This window comes from Callorhinchus milii, unplaced genomic scaffold, assembly GCF_018977255.1.
Source record: "Callorhinchus milii isolate IMCB2004 unplaced genomic scaffold, IMCB_Cmil_1.0 Scaffold1, whole genome shotgun sequence".
Lineage (NCBI taxonomy): Eukaryota > Metazoa > Chordata > Chondrichthyes > Chimaeriformes > Callorhinchidae > Callorhinchus > Callorhinchus milii.
This window is the reverse complement of record NW_024704742.1, coordinates 26144321-26160795: the sequence shown is the minus strand read 5'-3', so window position 1 is coordinate 26160795 and position 16475 is coordinate 26144321. Positions and strand designations below refer to the sequence as shown.

Genomic DNA, 16475 nt, shown 5'->3' with positions numbered 1-16475 from the left:
TTTTTTTGGAGGGATTATTAGCCCTGGAAAAGTGATCCGCCAATCGACTAACAATTCGGTTTCTACATACTGCTAGGTAAACGGAGGCGTATGGAATAAGGAAGCTTGCCCACCAGAATCAAACCCAGGTTCTCTCGCTTGTGAGGCGAATGCTCTAACCACTAAACTACAACGCTCCACTAGCAGTGTGAAGTGCTTTGAAACCTCTTGTCATGAAAGGCACTATATAAATATAAATTGTATAGGCACTGGCTGTCCTCTCCTACCTCCCAAAGTACCTGTTCTTCATGTGTGATCCTGACCTTCAATGTCAGCAGGAGATTGGACCATGGGTGGTGAGGGGGTGTGAGCCATCCTAACTAAGCTGTTTGCTGTTTTTATGTGATATCTCCACACACACACTTTCCAGCAGGGTTCCCTAGATAATAATAACAATAGTTACATTTGTTTTAGCACCATTCAAGTCTGGAAGATGTCTCAAAGTGCTTTGTAGGATTACATTGTTAACTAGAGTGATTGGGTATGTTTTAGGACCCAGAGATAAGCTCCTCTTTCTTTTCAAATAGTGCCATGGAATCTTTAGCATCCACCTGAACAGGCAGATGGGGCTTTGGTTTAATGTCTCATTCAAATGATAGCATCTCCGACCATACAACACACCCCCAGCACTGCATTAGAGTATCAGGCAAGACAATGAGCTCAAAATCCTGATGTTGGGTTTGAACCCACAACCCCTGATTCAGAGGAGAGAGTGCTACCACTGAGCCAGGCTGACCTTTTTAGTCTGTATGGCACAACTTCAACAGGTTGCAAAGATTTTATTTAGGAAGACCTTATTTTATCTCTAATGTAAACTGTTTTAATTCTGTTGGTGCTTTAGTTTAAGGTTGTGCTGTCATGACCTGTCGGTGTGCACCGTAATAGTGATCCAGGGTGATGTTTACACAGTGGTATTCTTTTGCAGCACTTTTATGCTGTTTGTTTTGTTTCCAATGGCCCTTATTAAACATTATCTATTTACAGAATATTTCTTGGCCACCCTGGGGTGAAAATTGTGATGTTTCATAACAGACTTGAAATGATGCATTAAATGTGTCAATGAGATGTCCTATTTTTCATTCCCCGGTTTGCAAAGAAGTTTCACCAAAGCAACGAGCAATTGGATTGACAACAGTCTCAGAACTGTTGGGTTATGCAGTGGTTTATTGTGCTGATGGAGTGGGGGCATTAGGTTCCCCAGATCGTACCCACTCCAGCGGCCTATCGAAGCACTGACAGTGAGTAAGACATTTCTCCTGAAGCTGGCAGGGAGAGAAAACCAAACCATGCAGAAACTTTCCTTAGCAGATTAAATCAGTCTGCCTGTTCAGGTGGGCATTGCAGATCCCATGACACTATTCAAAAAGAAGAGGGAGTTTATCCCAGTGTCCTGACCAACAATCTTCCAGATTAAATTGCTTCACCTCATTTGTAGGTCATGAGTCATAGCATGCCTGTGCATAAATTGGCAGCCGCATTTGCCTGCAAATATCCAGTCAATGTATAGAAACTTTGTGAATCACTTTGAGATTTTTTTGATGTTATGGGCACTATTTCAAATGCAAGGATTAGTTTCATTTGACATTTCTTCACACAAAGAAAGGTTCTGAGAATGTGACAAGTACTGTCACACAAGCAAAGGAAAATAAACACAAATACAAATCACTGTTGGGAAGTAAGGGTTTGGAGAAAAGGCGAGGAGGTGGGATTCAAAGATTTGCTGTGATCGAGTAAAATAGCAGAACATGCTCTGTGGTTGAGTGGGTTCTCCTTTTCCTGTGTTGCAGCATTCTTAATGCACTGTGAAAAGAAAGGGGCAGATCGTCTGTTGGTCATGTTGTGCTTTTTTATGTCTTTATGAAGCCCACCACCTGCTCCTTTGGCCCCATCCCTATCCCTCTCCTTATTCCCAGCTCCACCTCCTCGCCCCTTTACTCTCAGACTTCGTCAACCTCTCCATGTCAACTGACACCGTTCCCATCCCCCTAAAAACAGCTGTCATCATCTCTATCCTAAAAAAAGCTCCCTGGACCCATCCCTACTCACTAACTACAGCTACATCTCCAAACTTCCTTTCCAATGTCCTTGAAAGAGTTATTGCTTCCCAGGTTCATTCCTTCCTCTTCTGCCACTTCTTTTATGAACCACACCAATTGGGTTTCCGTGCTGCCTACATCATGGAAACAGCCCTGGTCAAGGTGACAAATGACATTCTGTCCATCTGTGACCAGGGCTCCCTCTGTCTCCTCGTCCTCCTGGACCTCTCTGCTGCCTTTGGCACTGTGGACCACTCAATCCTCCTCCACCGCCTCTCCTGTCACCTCAACCTTAAGGTTCTGTCCTTGAATGGCTCAGATCCTATCTCTCACATCGGCTCCACTTTGTTTCCACAAACGGCTTCTCCTCAAGCCCCCGCACCGCCATGTGCGATGTTCCTCAAGGCTCAGCCCTCGGTCCGCTCCTCTTCAACCTGTACATACTCCCTCTTGGTGATGTCATCCACAGACATGGGGTCAACTTCCACATGTAAGCGGATGACACCCAACTCTATCTCTCTGCCTCCACCCTCGACTCCAGGACCACTGACTGCCTGTCACATCCAGTTCGACCCTCAACTGTCCCTTCTCCCCCAGATTCATGCCATGACATGCACTGCCTTCCCCCACCTCTGCAATATTGCCCGACTCTGCCTCTGCCTCACCTCTCAGGCTGCCGAAACCCTCATCCATGCCTTCATTAAATCCAGGCTCAACTATGCCAACGCCCTGCGTATCGGCCTTCCCAACTCTTCCCTCCACAAGCTGCAGACCACCCAGAACTCTGCAGCTTGTGCCCTCTCCCGCACCAGGCTCCATGACCCCCTTCACACCCACCCTCACCCGGCTCCACTGGCTCCCCATCCCTCAGAGGATCGAGTTCAGAATTCTCGTGCTCACCTTCAAGGCCCTCCACGGCCTTGCCCCCTCCTTCCTCTTCAACCTGCTAACCCCTTATCAACCTGTCCGCTGCCTCTGTTCAGCAGGCTCCCGCCTGCTTCATGTCCCCCGCCTGGCCCGCCCCACCATCGACAATTGGGCCTTCAGCCTCTCTGCCCACCCTCCAGAATTCCATCCCACATTCCCTTTGCCTGGCTCCCTCCCTTTCTTCCTTCAAGGCACGCCTCAAGACCCTTCACTTTGACTGTGCCTTCAGCCACCCTCCTACCCTCTCTGACCCCCACCCTCCCTAATTCCCCCCCTCTCCCCCTTCTTAAGTCCTAATTCCTGACTGTTCAGTGCCTTAGGTCATCCTCTGACGTGAAAGGAGCTTTACAAATGTAATTTTGTTTGTATTTATGTGCTTGTTCAGTGTTCACTTTAGCAGCTAGTTCAGGAGTACCTTAAGCAGAGGCCTGGAAACAGATCATCCATATGTGTTGCAGGAAACCTCAGGAGAAGAAAATAATTTATAATTATTTATTTCTTGTTCACAAAACAATCACATCAAATCCTGTAAAGTGCTTTGAGAAATCTCAATGACATGATGAGGCGCTGTATCAAATGTGAGGATTATTATTATTATTGCTTATTATTTATAGTTTTAAAATGAAGGAAATTAAAAAACAATTTCCAGAAATGTGAAGCAAACAGATCTGACTCTTGTGTACACAAATCAAACCCGTACGTTTGAAGTATTCCAAGAGAAACTCATATTTTTTGAAAAATTAAGTATCTTACAGAGGTTTTTGGAATGAATAAAACCATAAAAGAGAACATGACAAAAAAGAGACTTAAAGGACTCAGTGCCAGATTCTGTTTGTTCCTTTATTAACAGGAGCTGTAGTTTTTGGAGAGCCAATCACTGCAAGCCTTGGGACAGATGGAACCCATTACTGGAGCAAAAACTGGGCCAAAGCTGCGGCCTTTGTAACATCACCACCACTGAGTCCTGATCCCACAACACCCGACCACCTCAACTCTCTATTAGCCTGGTATGACCGTTGCATCAGTTTAATCCTTGTAAATGGCAAACCCTGGCCATATAGTGTTAGAGAGACATTTCACTCTGAACTTTTCATATATATTGAACTTAAATGCGGTTTTGGTTTGCTACAGGTGAGTAATTTTGTTTGTGAGCACCTTTGTTGTATGCTGCAGTATTCTGAGGATTGTTATTGAGGGGGGATTGATTTTAGCCTGAAGGACACTGTTACCTTCCAGGGGCGTAGCTGGGAATGGATATTTGGGTGGGCAATGACTTATGGTGGACGGGCAATGAACAAAGGTTTCCATTCCTAGCTACGCCACTGAAAAAGCACCCGAGTGGCTGGTATCATACCTCCTGCTCTGGCTCTCTTCCTGTCAATCTCTGCGCTGCCTCATACCTTCCACTCTGACGGGGAAGAGAGCTGGAGTGGGACACGAGCGCAGAGATTGACATGTGACAAGGTGAATGTGAATGTGCCTAGCAACATCAGTTGGTGCTCAGGAAAGGCGGGACAACCTATACCTTCTCACGCAGCACGGCGAGCTGCTGAATGATAGGAAGAGAGCAGGAACGTCCCAGGAGTTCAGAGGCAGCATGCACAGCCCATGGGCTGATCTGAGTGTTAATTCGGTGGGCCATGACCTACCTAGGCCCACACAAGGCTATGCCCATGCCTTCAACAATACCTTATGTCAAACAGTAGATCACAAAAGAAGTTTGGATAAAGAAGGTCCTTCTGCCTGTGTTATTCCTGCACAGTACCTATTTCAGTCCAAAGTGACAGGTTGCTTGCAAAGGCTTATTTTCTATTTCTGGCTTGCTTGCCATCCCCTCACAAGCGCACCCTAACATCTGCTGTGGCCAGTGGGGGAAGGAATGGGAGCACAAGTGCTGCCTGCAGGAATCTTACAATACTCCTATACCTCAGTGAAGATACTTACACCAATTATCCCTCTGAGCTCTGCTCAGCCCTTCTCCAAAGAACACAGGAGATTAGCAGAGGGGATAAAATTGATTGAGCCTGTGTCTTTCAAGTATGACCACTGAACCTTTACTGACCCAGCAATCTCCATCCCCTCAAGCAAAGATATAAACAAAGGCAGAACGCTGGTTAAAGGATAATGGGGCAAAACTACAAAAGAACCCCCAATATTTTATATGCAAAGCTAATTCTGGGCAAAGATGGCCCCATGAATTGTAGTGATTAACAACGGGATTCCTTAAATTCGGGATTCAAGATTGCAAATAGGAAGTCCTTCTGGTAATTGGAGCTACAGTAAACTCCTGCTAATTCAACCCCGGATTAACTTGTCACTACTACTTTAGTCATCATGCTGGCAATATCCCGAATACATTTATTCACATACTTAAACGTATGCTGAACTGGCCACTCCAGATAACTAGTCATTTAGCCCTTTTCTCTTGGAGTGACGAGTTATCAGGAGTTCCCTGTAGGTAATGTTGACTCATGAGAACTCTGCTCCTATATCTGGAGCAGACTTCCCCTATTTCTGGAGCAGAATTCTAGAGCCCTTATTAAGGCACTTTATGAATCATGATAATATGTTGGTGTTGCTCACATCAAGTGGCTATCAAGCTTGTTTTAGCGTGAGTTGGGATTTTATGGATCTGAATTATTGCCTTATAACTGAATTTGAGAAATGTTCACTGCTCAGGGGATCTTAAATTTTAAGAGAAAATGATCTTTAAGTCCAGGTAAAATTTGAAACCTTGGTTGAGGACAAGTTCAGGCTACTTCTTCAACCTCTATGGTCACTTCCCTCTCTCCTTCCTTGCTCGGCATCCACTGTGAAGTGCTCCAAGACAGTATCCTATGTAAAAGCGCTGTATAAATGAAAGCTGTGGCTGTTACAATATAGTGGTTGAGAGCCATGAAATTCCAACTTGCACTAAACAAGGCGTGATAGTTTTTCCCTGGCAATGTGTACAGCCGTATGGCGTAGTCCTTGTGTACTGACCTGTTCCCGTGTTGAAAATTACGGCTGACTTCTAGATCATTGTGGAGTCCTGTAGCTCAGTAGTGAAAACACTCGCTTTGCACGCGAGACACCTGGGTTCAGTTCCAGACAGGGCTAAACCTTGGGCAAGTTTCCTTACTCCACAAGCCGAATAATAATCCTCCAAAAAACAAAACGATAATAAATTGGTCATTTTCAATCCACGACCTTTTGTGGGACACTGCTGTGCGCAATTGGCTGCCGCATTTCGCCTACAAATATACAGTCAATTCACTTTACAGCATATTCTGTGAAGCACTTTGAGACGTCTAGAAGACATGAAAGGAGCTATATCAAATGCAAGGATTATTATTATTGGGTGGCTGCCATTGCCATTTCTCAGTGGCGAGCATGCACAAAGCAGAAAGTAATTACATGATCTGAATGTTAGCCATTTCAGTGTGAGAGTTGACTGGGAAGAGAGTGGCTTGGCTTCATGTGTGTGGATTATAACCTTATTATAACCAAATTTGTGCTGTAAAGCACCAGATTATAGTAGAACTGAACTGTAAATTGGAAGCCAGTTTCCTACTGTTTTTTTAAAAAAAAACTGCTTTCAAATTAAGGGTGAATTTCAGGATTTCTCATAATTCTGCGCAATTTTAAATTTTAAGACAAAATGGTATAAAAGGTTAAGACTTGGTTGAATTTCATGACTTGGAGGTCCACGCATATGTCCTTTACAGAATTGACTCACTGAACAGTGTTTGAGAATAAAAACTATGGCTGGGTTTGACAGCCTCCATAATCTAAGGATCAATTGAAAGCCAATTGTGCCAACCCATCACTATTATCCTGGTTAAGATGAGTTAAGTGAGCACAGAATATTGTCTTCTATTCTGGATGGCTCAGTACTTCACTTTATGGTCATCATTACCCTCTGAGCCACATGGGGAACGTGATTCCTTATTCCATTAGGAACAAATTATCTGACATGCTTTGGTTTGTATTTTTCTCCTAGCGGAGATCTGCAGGTCACGGGGAGTGCACACAGCACATTCACCACAGCTCAGAAAGCCATTGGGAAAGATAACTTCTGCTTAATCCCTGAAGGCACAAATGGCATTGAAGAAAGAATGAGCATCATCTGGGAGAAGGCAGTGGTAAGTTGCTGTAATGGTACCAGGTACAAAGTTCTCTATCAGTCACATACACGTATTCTTCATGATGATGTGTATACCCCTCTAGGGGTAGGCGGGACTGTGGTCTTAAACAGGTCACATTTTTGATGCAGTAACTCAAAACAATTTACAGCACATATAATCCTGTACTGGATTTATGTGAAGATTACTTTTCAGTCTCTGTGTGGCAAGTTGATTATTACTGTCTTGCTGTTGAATACAGGTTATTGCATTTTAAAGGCAATCCCCCCACTCCCCTCCCCACATAATGTCTCCGCATAACACACAGTCCTTAGTCAGGAAGATGGCAGAAAGCACCCAACAACTGTGCTGTATAGCTAGATTGTCAAAATAAATGATTGCATTTGGTTCCCTTCTAGAGTCTCCCCTCCTGTCCTGAAGATATTGACATTTGCTACATACACATTATGTGTGTTGACTGAATATTGGTTCCTTGCCTGAGTTTAGTTGAAGTCATTTATCTCAATGTAGACAGAAGGTCAAAACTTCTGGGATTCTGTGGCTCAGTTTCACTGTAGGCAATAGCTTTCTTAGCTCAGCATTTAGGGAGCAAGGAAGCATGCTATATATAAAACATCTTCAGGCTTAGGTGTTGGAGAATATTAAAGATCCAATGGCACTATTCAAAAAGAGAAGGGAATTTGTCCACCTTGTGCAGTTCTGTACAACGTTTCAAAGCAATCAGGCAGTTCCTTCCTTTCTCTCTCTCTCTCTCGTTCTTTCTTTCTTTATTGTAACTTGAGTCTTTTATCATCTTTGTTTAAAGGCTACAGGTAAAATGGATGAGAATCAATTTGTTGCTGTCACAAGCACCAATGCTGCCAAAATCTTTAACCTGTACCCAAGGAAAGGAAGGATAGCTGTGGGTTCTGATGCTGACCTCGTCATCTGGGATCCCGATACTGTTAAAACAATCTCTGCCAAAACACACCGTTCAGTAAGGAGCATCTCTTTATTCTTGGATTTATTTTTATGTGTATTTGTAGAAATTTGCCAAATATCTCGTTTTAAATTTGTTTTGTTTTAAACAAGTTTAATAATTATAGGCAAAACAGTCCAGCTGTTGTATGATGTAGAAATTCTAACTTTGAAGTTCAGCAAACTTGGCACATTAATGAGGCTTGAAATTAGCTGCTGTGTTCACCTATAAATACAATCCCTATACATTAGAGAAAACCCCCTGAAGCACGTTATGACACAAGGAGCCTGGATACAGCACAGAAACAGGCTATTTGGCCCAAATAGTTCATGCCAGTGTTTATCCTCCTATGAGTTTCCTTTTACCCCACTAGTCTCTTCTCCCTCAAGTAAGGATCAAGTTTCCTTATGAATAGTGTGAGCTTGATTGTACTTCAAAATATTTTAAAATTGATTAAATTCCTCCAATATTCTTCCCTCTTGCCCAGAAGGAATCGCCTAACCAGGCTTTTATTCCAGGAGTGTCAGTTACCTGGCCCATGGTAGCATTTTTTCACCTATGAGCACCTCCTTGCCTGGAATCAGTCGATAGTAATCTGGAGTTGGAACTCTGATTGCCTATTTCTCTTCTCAGTAACCAAGGTCACTGAGGTGAATTGTAGCACCTCTCAACATCTGGGATCAGCTAACAGCATAAACCAGAGATCGAATTGGGACCTTCTTGTTCCACAAGAAATCCACCTTTGCACAGCATTTCCTGAGCTGTTATCCTACAGCAAGGGCGTTATATAAAACACGTTCGCCCATAAAACACACAAGTCACTGCACATTACAGTAAATCCTGCGAAGCGCTTTGAGACGTCCTTCTGACGTGAAAGGCTCTATACCAAATATAAGGATTACCATTACATAAATGCAACTGGTTGTTGCCTGTGTCAAGTCATGATCCATAAAATGCATATTCTATTTTCTGAATTTTGCAAGAGAGAAGAACATGACAAACTATTATGGGTTGGATCTTTTATTAAAAAATAATTTGATTGTTGGTAATATATTGTTTCATTTCCAAAGGATGTAGATTATATCTTTTTATAATGTTTAATTTCTGTAGACTGTGGAATATAATATTTTTGAGGGAATGGAGTGTCGTGGTGCCCCATTGGTGGTCATCAGTCAGGGAAATATTGTGCTGGAAGATGGAAATCTCCATGTTAACCAGGGAACAGGCCGTTTCATTCCTCGTAAACAGTTCCCGGAATATATATACCAGCGCATCAAGATCAGGAACAAGGTGAGCATGGCACTGAACATTTTATGTTTTACTATATATGTGTATGTGTGTGTGTGAGAGAGAGAGAGAGAGAAACAGAGAGAGAGAGAAGTAGGGGCAAAGTAAGAGTAGTTTTAACAAAGTTTATGCCATACTATCGAAAGCTGATACATATGAAGTAACTTTTCCCTATAGCAGTCAATCTATTTGTCATTGGATTAACAATAGTCCAATGTCAGGAGATTGTATCAGTACTTATTTTTGCTGTTACTGGTGCACATTGAAACCCTTTAATCTTATGACCTTGTCTTTGTGCTAATGCTATTTACACTATCATGGCGATATTTATATAGAAAATTATTATTAAAACATCCCCTCAATTTAAAACTCTATTGAATCACTGCGATGGCTGAAGCCGGGAGATTATTTTAGGAGACAGTAAAAGGTGGGATATTGTTTTGCTTATCGACATATCGGCTCCAGTGCCAGCGCTTGTAACCTCAAAATATAATGGTAAGAAGCTGGCACTGCACATGACTTGAAATTCTGTTCAGACAGTGACATCATTTCAGGACAACAGTTAAACATTTCCTAGCAGTGGTTTTGTACAGTGAGCAGCATGTGAATGTGTTTATCCGGTATTATCCAGTGATCAATAGGAATGGAGTTTATAAAATATTATTAACCTAAATGCTTCTCCTATTATATTTATCTGATGGTTTCGCCCAATTTACATGTGCCTCCTCATTGCCTCTGGTAAGGTGACGGAGCTGTACCCAGTGTCCAGAGGGATGTACGATGGTCCAGTATATGACTCTCCAGTCACTCCCAAATATATCACTCCAGCCCCTTCGACTAAGTCATCTCCAACCAAACCACAGCCCCCACCAATCCGGAACCTACACCAGTCTGGCTTTAGTCTATCAGGTGAGACATTTAACATCTGCATAAAAACCAAATGTAACTAAACAATATCTACATTATGGACACTGTGCTTGATTTATATTTTGCACAGTTTTTGGTACTGGTCTAAACAGGCAAGTTATCGAAGAAGCTTATTTTAAAACGAGAGCTTTCATCTTCAGATCCCATGGCTTTCGCCCACAAAATATACAGTCAATTCACTTTACAGCATATTCTGTGAAGCGCTTTGAGATGTCCGAAGACATGATAAGGCGCTACATCAAATGCAAGTATTATTATGGCTTTGGTTCTGGCATTGGTTCTGACTCATGTCATGTGTTACTTGATTGACCTTCTCTTTTAGTGATTGTGGTGGTAATCGCCCACTTTGTCAACTGGGCATCTCTTATCAATTGGTTTTGGTCACAGATGAAGAACGGTGGTTGTGGAGGAGTCCATGGTTGCCTTATTTTCTGAGCCACAGCACATTACTATATTCAGTGGGTATACTTGTGGGGTCTGTCATTTGCTGATTGATAAAAAGAAGTGATGTATTTGAATGTTTTTATTTATGATGAAATTTCATACTGTACTTACTAATTTTGCACTAAGTGAATAATAGAAATGAATGTGTTTGTTAAGGGGACTGGCGTCAAAATGAAATGTTTTGAGTAGTGGTTGCCTTAACCCAGCTCTAAGTGGGTGAGTCCACAGCACAAACTCCCAACAAAATGGTGAAAATTGGTACTCAATTGTCAATCCAACCCGAAACGTACTATAACAATGGTAATAGTCCAATAGCAGAAAAGAGGAAACATTGGTCGAATGATTCATATCCTTCACCATGATGAGAAAAAATTTCTATATATATATTTAAAAGATTAATAAGTAATCTTGCTACATTTCTATATCTTAAACCTAACAGCATTATGAGCGGGAGGTGCTGCAGTGCACTGGGGTTGTAATAATGGAACATATACAGTCAGTTCAAACCCAGACTCACATGGTGATTTCAAGATAACCAGGATCTTAGTGGAAGCCTGAGGTCCTGAAATCCATCATGATCTTAGCCTTTAATGTAAGCTATGCATAAGTAAGAATTGAAGAAGTGGAAATAAGAAAAACATCCTTGGATGCGATAGAGCTTGCTGGGGTGGGGGAGTGTGGGGGGGGGGAGCTGAAAATGATCTAGGGGTGTTAGTTGTCTCATTGTCTCAATGTTAAAATAGTGTGAGGCAACAGTAAACAGGGCAAACAGGATTTGGGGCTATTTTAACAATTACATCCAATTTAGATCCCCACAAGTCATAATCAAACTGTGTAGTAGTGTGTACTATATCTTTTTGTGTTACTTGCTGTGATGTTCACATATATTTGCTTGACTAAAAGTGGTTTGGACAGTCAGAACATTAATACTTTAATGAAAGGGTAATTGCACAGAATGTTAGTGCCTACTTAATAATAATAATCCTTCCATTTTATGTAGCGCTTTATCACGTCTTCAATAAGTCTCAAAACATTTCGCAAACTATGCTGTAAAGTGAATTAATTATATTTTTGGACAAATCTAATCACTACGGCCATTCTAAAAGTGGCACATAATTCAGACATTTAAGAGCAAATATTATGCCTGTTTAATGACATTAATGGAAAACAATTTGAATTTCCCTTATCCAATTATTACCTGTAGGTCACAGGAATTCTGTAGGGAAATGGGTGCCACATCTGCAGCCCTTTTGAAAATACAGTGCCTTGTTTCCGTCTGTTGTTAGCAACACACAACAGCTTTGCAGTAATTGCCAAATAGCACGAGTGGAGAAATGGTTTAGGCATTGCTGAAGAAAGCTGTAGTTTGCTATGTTCATATGAATGGCAATAAGTGGTTCGCTCACAAATATACAGTCAAATTCACTTTACGGTCTACTCTGTGAAGCGCTTTGAGATGTCGAGAAGACGTGAAAAGCGCTATATCAAATGCAAGGATTATTATTATTATTATTATAACTTAATGGATTACATGTAATCCACCAATCTTTGGATCTCTTATATCTTTTACTGTATCTATTGTTATATTTTGGACTTCCTCCAAACATGCTTACTAGAAAATGTAACATTTGTAACCGGTTGGCTGTGTTGTACCTGTTAGGTGCCCAGGCGGATGACAACATCCCGCGACGATCCGGACATCGTATTGTCAATCCCCCCGGAGGACGCTCCAACATCACCAGCCTAGGGTGACAATGACTGCAGGGTTTCGCTGCTGGTGGCTGCTACAAAGCAGGTTCACTTCCCCTTAAGCTATAAGTGTTACGAAAACCGGTGTTCTCTGATACTTCAGAAAAATAAAATGAAACAAAACTTGTGCGCGTGTATGTTTGTTCTATAGAATGAGGTTAATTATGTGATGTGTTTTGCTTGGAATTGACCGCCACAGAGGTGTTCTTCATGCCATCATCACTTAAAGCATAGTGCTTCCTTTACCTTACCATTACCCTTCACTGCACTGGTATAGTCATGTTCCTTGTAACTTAATAAGGGTCTTTTGCACATTTTAGCTATTTTAGGGAGTTAGTGCATGATACTAAAAGATGCAAGTTGTTTTGTGTATTGAGGAAAATAAATAAATAAAATTAGGACACATTGCCAAGAGCTAAAGTGCTTTTGCCACACTGCGTTTCCTAAACCGGTGCAGCTTTATAGTGCCGCATCTTTTAATGTTTTATTGTTTCGATCATCAAGAATATAACGGGGAATAGGAAGGTTGAAAAGTTTATAGAACTGTGCAACACAGGGCTATCGTGGTTGACATTTGGAGAACTGAACCATAGCGTGTACCTTGCATTCAAGCAAATGCTTGAGAAAAGGTTAGTTGTGCAGCTAAGAATTACTCACTTGCAACTTCAGACACTAAAAGACAAATGCTGAAGCATTTTGTGGAGTCATTTCAGAGTTTACATCGTGATTTCACAAAAAAACATCTTGCTGAATCATTTCCGAGTTTACGTTGTGATTTCAGCTTGCTGTAAGGTTGAAAAATCTTTCACATTGGAAAGCTTAAAGAAACAATTTTAGCAAAAGGAAATCGAGCTATTTTACAAGTGATGTATCTTAGCACGAGAAATGTAAGCAGTATTAAGCACAAGTGACTGGTTGGCAGGAGAGTGGTCTTCATGCAGTCTAACACCACAGCCATTTTTTTTTAACTTTTTGATACTGATTCTTTCTTTGTATTCACATGCATTTGTACTTACTATTTCAGATTGAGTACTGTAGTGAATTATTCACTTGAGCCCTAAGGTTGTGAAATAAATAAATTACACCTAAAAACTACACTCTGTGTTTTGCTATATATTTTACAGCAATACTTTATTTTGGAAATGGCCAGAGGCATTTGTAGAAGCTGAATACACCTGTTTTCAGTACACTATTTCAGTCTTGCAGCACTTTATTCACTATTAATAATGTTAATCCTTGCATTTGACCAATTTTATTAAGGGGCTTGTTGGCCACAACACTGGGAGATACTCCCTTCTTTTTTGAGTAGTACTATGCATGGGTTGTTTAAAATCCACCTGAACAGTTAGACGAGGCATTGGTTGTTAGCTGTGGCAATGAAACACGCCCTTATCACTGCAATTGGGAGTGTAATTTCATGAATGATCCAAAGTAAAATCATTAAAGTGGAATTTTTAAGACAGTGATATTGCTCAAGAGTTTCTGTATTGGATTTGGTTTAAAATGATTGCATAGAATCATAGAAATTTACTGTGCAGAAGGAGCCTATTAAGTCAGCACAATTTCTCAGAGCAGGATGGATTTTGAATCCCACTACCCTATGACCACACCCTTGAAGCCTCCAGCCTTCATATACCCTGTTATAAAATAAAACTATAATAATACAATTATACCATTAGCATTTAAATACAGTAGCAGGACATACACTCTGATATTTAATGGAGTAAGAAAGATCACCTCTGTACCATTCAATGAGATTCCTGTTCGGGATAGCGATTGCTGGTCTAAAATGCACTTCAGCAAAAAGCTTTTTGTTTCATAGACATCGTGCTCAAAAATGTGTTAAAATTCCTGGGCTATTGGTCTCGACTGCCGAAAGATTCACTTCTTAACAATCACATTAATCAGAACAAAAATACAGGTCAATTGTCTTGTGATCTGCTACATTTTTCTAAGGTTGAAAATTTACAATTTCTCTTTATAGATTAAATGGACAGAAGATGTAGAAAAAATATGGGAAGAGATACATAATAAGTAGATTTTGAATCAGGTGATTAATATTTATTAATGTAATAATCAAAGAGTCCAGACTGACTCTTCAGTCTACTGCTGGGGGAGTGGAACATTGTTTGAGGTAAACCGATGTCATGCAGACCTATTATAGTGGATGTTGAAGACTCGTGACACTATTTGAAAAGAGAAGAGTTTCAATGCCGGAAGACAGCTCCTGTGCATCTTGCAATATATCTCGCAAAAGAAATACAGTCGAACTTCTGTATAACGAACCCTGCGTATAACAAACCTCCAGTTTTAACCATCCCAAAAGCACGACCTGTTTTTTCCCCCCGATGGAAATCTGCCCTGCTACAACGAACACTTAAACCAGAACTGTTCCAGACACACCCAGATACAGCGGTGGAATTCTACGCACAAACTGCACGCCAGGCTTTGGAGCAGCTTTTAATTAGGTCAATCATCAAAATGGACGGTGAGCATGCCCGCTTTTTATTGGTGCTGAGGCACTGTGTGGGGGGGTGGTGGGGGGTGCTGTGGGGGTGGGGCGCTGTGGCAAGGGCGGGTGAGTTGCTGTGGCGGGGGGATGAGTTGCTGTGGCGGGGGGTGGGCTGCTGTGGCAGGGGGTGGGAATCTGTGGCGGGGGTGGTGGGGCGCTGTGGCGGGGAGATGAGTTGCTGTGGCGGAGGAGTGGGGCTCGGTGCACTCTCCTAAAGGCCTGATGCTCGCATGGCAGGCCTGGCGGAGGCTGGTGAGTTATCACAAAGTATGTGGGAGATTGGTTGGGGAGGTGCACCTCTTTGACAACCAAACCCTAGTGTAGCAAAAAGAACCTACTCTGGAGTCTTTCCAAGCACCCAGTGGTTACTCTGCACAGGTAATCTATTTTATTCCAAGGCAAATTATTTTGGGGTAGACAGTTGCAGAATCACAGCTCATAAATTTCCTGTCAGACAGCTGGAGCTGTTTATAGATATACCATGGCAAACACAGCTCTTTGAGACAATACACTGTCCTCTGCAGCAGCAGGACTTGGGCTGCTATTATCTCCACAGCAACTTACTTGGCATCCACACATATTGCTTTCCATCTCGGATGACTGGTTAGTTACTGTGCACAGAAATCCTTGCTGAATTGTCTCCTCTCTAACTGAGGGATGCTGAGGTGACTTGCTGTGCTACTGTAGCTCACTACTCGCCTACCCTCCAAGCTGAGATATGCACAGACCAGGAGTAAACGTGCAATCCCAATCAGCATAGGTCTGTTGCACACTCAGATATGTCTTCAGTATATTCATGAACTGTTTTATTAACAAGAAAACATGGCAGAAGAGAGTAACAAAAGGATAGTCTAAAATAATGGAAGAAAAATCACAGGCATTCACAAATCAATCTTGAAACATTAGGTAATTTCAAACAATTTATTGTCTTTAGAATTTTTTTTNACATTGGCAATCTATCATTACAATGCATGGTATTTTCAGTACCATTATCAGTCTCCAGGGAATTTCTAGCCTCCAGTGTTGCATCACCCTGGATCCACAGCACCACTGGAGGCTGGAAATTCTCATATTCTTAGGCTTAAGACTATTCAATTTGTCTTGAAATTTAAAATTGTGTGGAATTTTGGAACCAGGTCTTAAATTCAATATCAATTTGGAAGCCAATTTTCATCAATGCCCAAGAAGAACTGTGGAAAATTGGCTTCTGAATTCCAACTGAATTCACAATTCTTTACGAAATTCAAATTTTAAGACGATGAATAACCTTAAGCCAGCACTCCGAGTTGCTACCCCACATGAAGGCCACATATCAATAAAAATTGTTGTTATTGTTGGTGTTTTGTTTTTCATTTTTCTTTGGTCAATTAAGCACGCTTTGCAATGAGAAATTCCCAATTTAAACTTAGGGGAGTGTTTGCCAGCATGTGTGTGAAATCAGTCTGGAAATTTTAAACTCACTATATCATAAT

General features: G+C 41.6%; 1 protein-coding gene across 2 annotated transcripts in view; it reads left to right on the top strand.

Moving 5' to 3' along the window:
* The window catches only part of crmp1 (collapsin response mediator protein 1), a 44244-nt gene extending 31627 nt beyond the window's left edge, over positions 1–12617 (top strand). For both annotated transcript variants that reach the window (XM_042339310.1, XM_042339315.1), the window contains exons 9-14: positions 3853–4009; positions 6985–7126; positions 7932–8102; positions 9195–9374; positions 10115–10280; positions 12403–12617. In XM_042339310.1, the coding sequence (XP_042195244.1) occupies positions 3853–4009; positions 6985–7126; positions 7932–8102; positions 9195–9374; positions 10115–10280; positions 12403–12494 (908 nt within the window). In that variant the 3' untranslated portion in view covers positions 12495–12617. The remainder of the gene's footprint in view (positions 1–3852; positions 4010–6984; positions 7127–7931; positions 8103–9194; positions 9375–10114; positions 10281–12402) is intronic.
* Positions 12618–16475: the final 3858 nt, after the last annotated feature.